The sequence below is a fragment of the Cariama cristata genome, unplaced genomic scaffold, assembly GCF_000690535.1.
Source record: "Cariama cristata isolate BGI_N322 unplaced genomic scaffold, ASM69053v1 scaffold12568, whole genome shotgun sequence".
Taxonomy (NCBI): domain Eukaryota; kingdom Metazoa; phylum Chordata; class Aves; order Cariamiformes; family Cariamidae; genus Cariama; species Cariama cristata.
The window spans coordinates 8,443-14,941 of record NW_009629455.1 but is presented as its reverse complement, the minus strand read 5'-3'; the positions used below and the strand labels follow the sequence as shown (position 1 = coordinate 14,941).

General features: G+C 40.3%; 1 protein-coding gene across 1 annotated transcript; it reads right to left on the bottom strand.

The window, feature by feature from the left end:
* Positions 1–645: 645 nt before the first annotated feature.
* Positions 646–2,917, bottom strand: LINGO2 (leucine rich repeat and Ig domain containing 2). The gene has a single exon (XM_009705177.1). It carries the CDS (start codon positions 2,915–2,917, stop codon positions 1,097–1,099), a length of 1,821 nt encoding a protein of 606 aa, XP_009703479.1. The 3' UTR covers positions 646–1,096.
* Positions 2,918–6,499: the final 3,582 nt, after the last annotated feature.

Here is a 6,499-nt window from a genome sequence, read left to right as displayed (position 1 = left end):
ATGGACAACCATAGTTTACCTGGCATTGGAGAAGAGTTCATTCCTAATAGCAGAACATATGAATGTTTTAATTCACTTGTATAAACAGTATGATGACCGTATTTCCCAAGGAATATGCAGAATGTATTAAGTTCTTTCTTCTTGCCCAGTACACATCAACGTTTTAACAGTAGCTTTGAAATTAAAATCAGGGCTAACAAAACCAGCTCTCTCTCTCTTCAAGGTAGAACTCAACTTCTCTATGCCAGCAACATCTAGCAGGTTGCCTTCCCTGGGTGAGATCCAGGACTATGTTACAGTAAACTGGTCCAGTGTGATATCACAGATATAAAAAATATTCCATTCTGTATCAAAACTAGGCACATGCCCTATATTTATATGAAGAGAAGATCAACAGAGCTGAGCGGTTTTGCTCTCAACTATTCATCTCTGGCCTTCTTCATGAGGAGAAAAATATCTTAATTATTTCTAATTGGTAACTAGAAGAGTCTAATTTGGGTTAGATGGTAGTTAAAAGGAGGGTGACATCACACTTGGGTCAGTATTGGTGGATATCTAAAAGCACGACCTCTCATTTGTATTGCTTTAAAATGTACACAGTATAGATGTAGATTAAAAAAAACTACCAATTCTTTTGTGGTGTTGAACCAACTAGAAGGGATGATGCAAGGTTTTACCAAATGAGATCTATAGATACAAATTTCACTGTAGAGTATGTTTTAGACAAATGTGTCTTTTTCATTAAATATGTAAATCCTACACTGTAGGCTTTTTTTTCTTTTTGTTTTTGTAGTGATAGAAAATGTTGAACAATTGTCCATGAGCATGAGCCAGCGGTTCATTGCTAATATCCCCAGAATGCCAACATTTGCAATGCAAACAGTTAGTACAATTTACCAGTTCTATGAAAGGCCCTGACATATCTGCCTCAAGGTCTGGAGGCTCTGCTGTATAACCACAAATAGTCTTTCCATTTTCATGTAACCTTTAGATACAGTGACAGCTGCATTAAGCTTCTTCTGCCTAGCAATTCCACATGCCAGGCTGGTTTAATTGGGTTTTAATGCCACAGAAAAGCACTGTTAGCAGAATACCATCAAATCATTTTCATATTGAACCTTCGTGGTCCAGCAACCTCCCCTTCAACCACAGCACCATTGTTTTTGCGAGGGACATACTCGAGGTCGATGCTGGTTTTGTGTTTGCCTTTCCCTCGGCTCCACACAAAAAGAAGGAGGAAACAAAATAGAACCACTCCAAGGAATGTGAAACAGCCCATAGCTGTGGACACCAATATTGTCTTAAGGTCCAGAGAGAAGGTATTCGCATTAGTTCCATTGGAACTTGTGTCGTTGGAATCTGTCATATACATAGGGGTCCTGTTGGCATAAAGGAAACGGTCTGAAGTAAACCCCTTTACTGTAAGGGAGGCTGAATAGGTGTCGTTCCCAGCTGCATTACTTGCAATACAAACATAGATCCCAGTGTCCTGATCTTGAGCAAATCGGATCTCCAGGGTGCCATCTCCCAGTACAGTGGCTCTTCCATTTGATTTAGTTGTGATTAGTCTCCGACGTGGGGTAACCCAGGATATGGTAGGCTGCGGATCCCCGTCAGCATTGCACATCAACTGTACTGTCTGCCCTTCCTCCACTACCAAGTATTGCAACTTCTTGTCTTGTATCTTGGGCTTCTTACAGGTGAAGTAAAAGGAAAGAGCTGTGCTGTGAAAGTCTTTGAATGACCTCTCTTTGACGCTGTCTGGGCCAGCACACATTGGTGGCTGGCCTCCAAACTGCAAAGTAGGTTGCCTTTGTAAAATCCAAAGGAGACGGCAGTCACAGGCCAGAGGATTGTTGTTAATGCAGAGGACCTCAAGGCTTTTGGGGGCATGAAATACATTCTCTTCTAGGGTTTCTAACAGGTTTTGGGACACATTAAGCACACGTAAGAATCGGAGCCCTTGGAAAGCATGTGATTCAATGGTACGTAGCTGGGCCCCCACCATGTGGAGTTCCTGCAGGCGCACTAAATCTGAAAGCATGCCTGCTTCAATAGTGCTGATAGGGTTGTAAGAGAGATTTAGATGTGTCAGGTAAACTAGATGTTTAAAAGCAGAGTAAGGTACTGCAGACAGGTTGGTGTTGGTGATGGAGAGAGAAGTAAGGTTGAGACCATACAGACTGTTGGCAGGTAGCATGTCCAGGAGGGGCCAGGCTTCTATCTCTAGGTCTTTCAGGCGAAACAGTCTTTTAAAGGCATATGCTGGCAAAGCATTAATATTGAGCTGTTTCAGATGCAGACTGATGAGGTTGTGGAGGTGAGAAAGAGCTTCTGTTGGTACAGCTGTGAGGTTGCATCTCTCTAGGGTGAGCTGCTCCAAGCTAAGCAGTCCACTGAAGGCCCTGTGTGATATATAAACTAAATCATTGTCCCCAACCTCCAGGGTTTTTAGGTTATGCAGATCTTGGAACATGTAGTCCAGCAAAATTACAATCTTGTTTTCACTTATATCGAGCTTTGTTAAGTTTGACAACCCAGTGAACACCCCAAGGGGGACCAGCTTCAGACGATTTCCTTTCAACCTCAGGGAGCGCAAGTTGAAGAGATTGTTAAAGGCTCCAGGCTCCACGTTGGCAACTATATTGTCACTGAGGTCGATCTCCTCCAGCAGAGGGTACGACGTGAATTCCTCAGGGTTGATGCTCTTCAGTCGGTTCTTGCTGAGGTCTAAGATTTTGGTCTCAATGGGAATGCCCTCTGGGATGGACATCAGACGCCTTCGGTGACAGCTGACAGATTTGTTCTGTGCTGAGCATTCACAGCGGGCTGGGCAGCCTATGGTGGGTCCCATGAATATTAGCAGTACAGCCAGACTCAGGAACAGCTGCCAGCATGATACAGCTGTGTGACGCATGACTCCACTGATCCGGTCTAACCCTCCGTCACAGGCCTGTGGAGATGAGGATAGGAAAGGGGAGAAGTTAAGTTAAGAAGCAACAAAAGGAGATCTCTGCCAATTGTACAGTACCATTTCAAAGCAGGCAAATGTATTTTCATTTGAAACAAAACAATAAAATGTATTGTGAATGGCAAGAGCAACAAAAAAGCAGATTTTCCTTCACTACCATTGGGCTTGTTGAAGGATCTGTTTATCGAGCATGTGCCCTCCAGATGTCAGAGGAGGCAAAACAGCTTTTCCTACTGCGAACAGTATAGGAGGTTAGGTTTTATTCTTTTTTCACTCTCAGTGGGTCTCCTCAAGACTGTGTTATAACTAGTGCAGACAGAAACACCATACACTCTGCAAATCACTTCTGTGATAAATTTACAGTGTTGGGCTAGGCTTTTGCCGTTCTTATTCACATCAGTGTTTTATGGTAAACCTTAATGATGTATTATCTTCAAGAAAAGGAGCTCCTTGACAATGAAAAGATCCCTTTTAACATTTGTTGCATACATTACATCTATAAATAGATGGAGGTTGTTTGCACATAGACATGCACAATAGATCAGATGAGGAAGGAAGAACTGGTGCATCTGATTGGAATTTGTATTAAGGACAAATTGATTCTTTGCTTTTATGGCACAGAGAGATTTTATGTGATTTTTTTTAGAACCAAAGACCTGAGAAGAGTTTACAGAATACTTCGTACTACATGTAAAGTAGCTCTGAGGGAGAGAAAAACAAGATAAGATGAGCTGGCTGTGTTTAAGCAACACAATGTCCAGAGAAGCATAACAGATTCGATGGAAATCACAGTTAGTAAGAGATTTATTCATTCCTGCCTTAAGGTTAAAAATGAGAATAGTAGAACACAAGATAATCTCTTCTAAATTAACCACTCTTCTTCAAAAGCTGTACTGTACAGGTTTAGTCACCAAAGGCAAGAGACCTTTTCAAGGGTAGCTACTAAATGAAGGCACTCAATATCCCATTTCAAAAGAAGAAAAAAGAATAATGTAGGTGCTCATCAAAGGAAGTTGTGTCTGAGACACTTGCAGAGTAAGGCACACTGCAAGCAAGGACTATGAAAGTGCCTTAACTCCTGTGGTACAGCCAACTTGATGAGGCCGAGTAGCAGTACTGGGAGTCAGGCTTCATAACATTAATAAACCTTACAAGGCACCTCAGGCTTTGTGAGGTCTTTTCTGGATTGGTTAATTTTGGCTTCATTTTAGTTTTGCTTGTGAAATTATTTATGTAACTCCTGCCTGCAACTTCCTCTCAGGTCTGGACAGATGACTATTGCCCAGCTGGTCCTACCCCTAATGACAAAATTACGCAATGGCCAGGCAGTCGCTGCCTGACTTATGTCTTTGGGCTTTGAGAATCACCTGTCTAGTGCTTAAGAAGCTTTCAACTTAAATTTGAGTCAGGTTTTGTTTGTTTGTGCATGGTTGTGTGGATTGTATCATAAAAGAAAACCTCCCATACACAGAGAAGGATTCATAGATTTAAATGAATACAGTGTAACTAAATTGAGGATGCAATCAGGCAGTTATTTTAGCAAATAAGCTGTTTGAAACACATAAAAATAATATTGAGCAAACCACAGACTGATGAAGAAGAAACTCCCACCAGTAACTCTGCTGCAACAACACTGTACTCCCCTGGCAAACAACTTGGGACATGGTAACTCACCAAATCATCCTGCCTGAGAGACGAGGTTTACCCTCTCAGACTGTGGATGATCAGAAGGGTGGGGATTCAACATGCAAGAAAAAATCTACTGATCTTACTGTATCATTAACAATTCTCAACAGAAACTGGGTGGTTTAGATTGTAAGCATTAGCATTATTGTAACTGGACTAAGTAATAAACAGTTGTTGTGCTTTGACTATTAAAAACTTAATTGAGTGAACACAAAATTCTCTTGAAGATGCATATAAATTGTGTTCTTTGACAGGTCATAAATGAATGGTGCACATGTTACTCCTCCCATATCTCTATGGAAGAATCTCACTCCTGACTGATGTGGCTTCATCTTTCCACTCTGACACTTCTATGAGGAAACTATTAATATGAGGCAAACTGCATGCTGGTTTTGCACTGTAGTTTGGGGACCTAGATGAAGGCTATTTTTTTTGTTATACTACCTAAAAAGCACATTTCAGCTTTGTCCTAGAAGGACAACCTGTTGAGTTTCATTTAGTTTCCCCCTTAAGTTGTAGTCTTGCAAGTGACTATTGCTAGTTATGTCCAGCTGTGACAAAGGTTTTCAGAGATAAACTTCACTTAATTAGGCACTAAGTTAAAACTAGAAACCTATAGGAGTCTGTGAGTTAGGTTTTGCAATGAATTCAGATTAAAGGGGCTTTCAGATGCTCTGATCATTACTTTCAGAGCTCAGTCTGTGAGGTGAGCACTTTCATACTGATACTTCTAGCATGCAGGGAAATCATTTCCTACCTTATTCACCTAATGTATGAAGCACAAAGTAAACAGGTTCTGTGGAAGACAAGCACCCCTGGAGTGTTCATTTTAGATATGAAATGCTTTTTGCAGCTATCCAAAACACCTGGTAACTAAAATTTCTGAGGAATATAAAGTAGAAGATGAACAGCATAAAAGATGATAAAAGGATTTTTTGACTGTGGCTGGAATAAAGGAAAGTAGTGTTAATAAAACACTGCAAAAGCATGTGCACACAGATGAAAATGGATATGCATTTATCTATAAGGGTGCATGGCTATGTGTGTATGCACTTGCAGGCAAGCAAGATTCAGAACTGAGATTCAAGATGGAGTAAATTACACATCAATAAGGAAAAATAATAAATTATATAAAATCATAAGTCAGAAAAGCAAAGATTACTTGGATCAATAATTGCAGGTTAGAAGAACACCTAGGTGGATTATTTCAATTTACATTGACCCAGATGATACTACTACGCTTCCTGCTAACCACATCTGTGACTACACCCTTAGCTTTGAACTGCTTTGTTCAAAAATGGATTTATCTTCATTATGCAAAAAATGTAACCTTACTTCATTGTACACATAATGAACAAAAGGTAGGAAGGTCTAGTAAAGGAAATATGGGCAACAAGTATTTCTGAGTCTTTGCAGGACAAAGTGAATGTTGGGAGAAGCCTACTGTGAACTTTGACCAGCTATAGCATATAGTCCAGTTTGAATTTAATGTAAGTGAAGCGGTACTTTCAGGACGTGTCTGGTAACATCACTAGCAGGGCCTCCCTTGGACCTTGAGTGTGCGAACATTTTTGAAAGCATACATCTTCATCTCTAAAGTATATCTTGTGTCAGTATGATCACCATTACTTATTATTATACATCCATTAAACAACAACACTACTGTTTAAAAAATTAAAATGATATTACATCATTAAAAGATATTTTTTGCTGCAAGATGATTTCCTGCAGTGAAAAGTAATTTCCCACATTCCTTTAGACTTGTGGGACATTAATTAATTGGCAATCTCACTGGCACTGTCCTGAACTATCAGTGTCACTATTCAACATGACATCTTTCAT

Coding starts and splice junctions, on each gene's coding strand:
- LINGO2 (XM_009705177.1), bottom strand. CDS start 2,917: ATGCGTCACACAGCTGTATCATGCTGGCAGCTGTTCCTGAGTCTGGCT.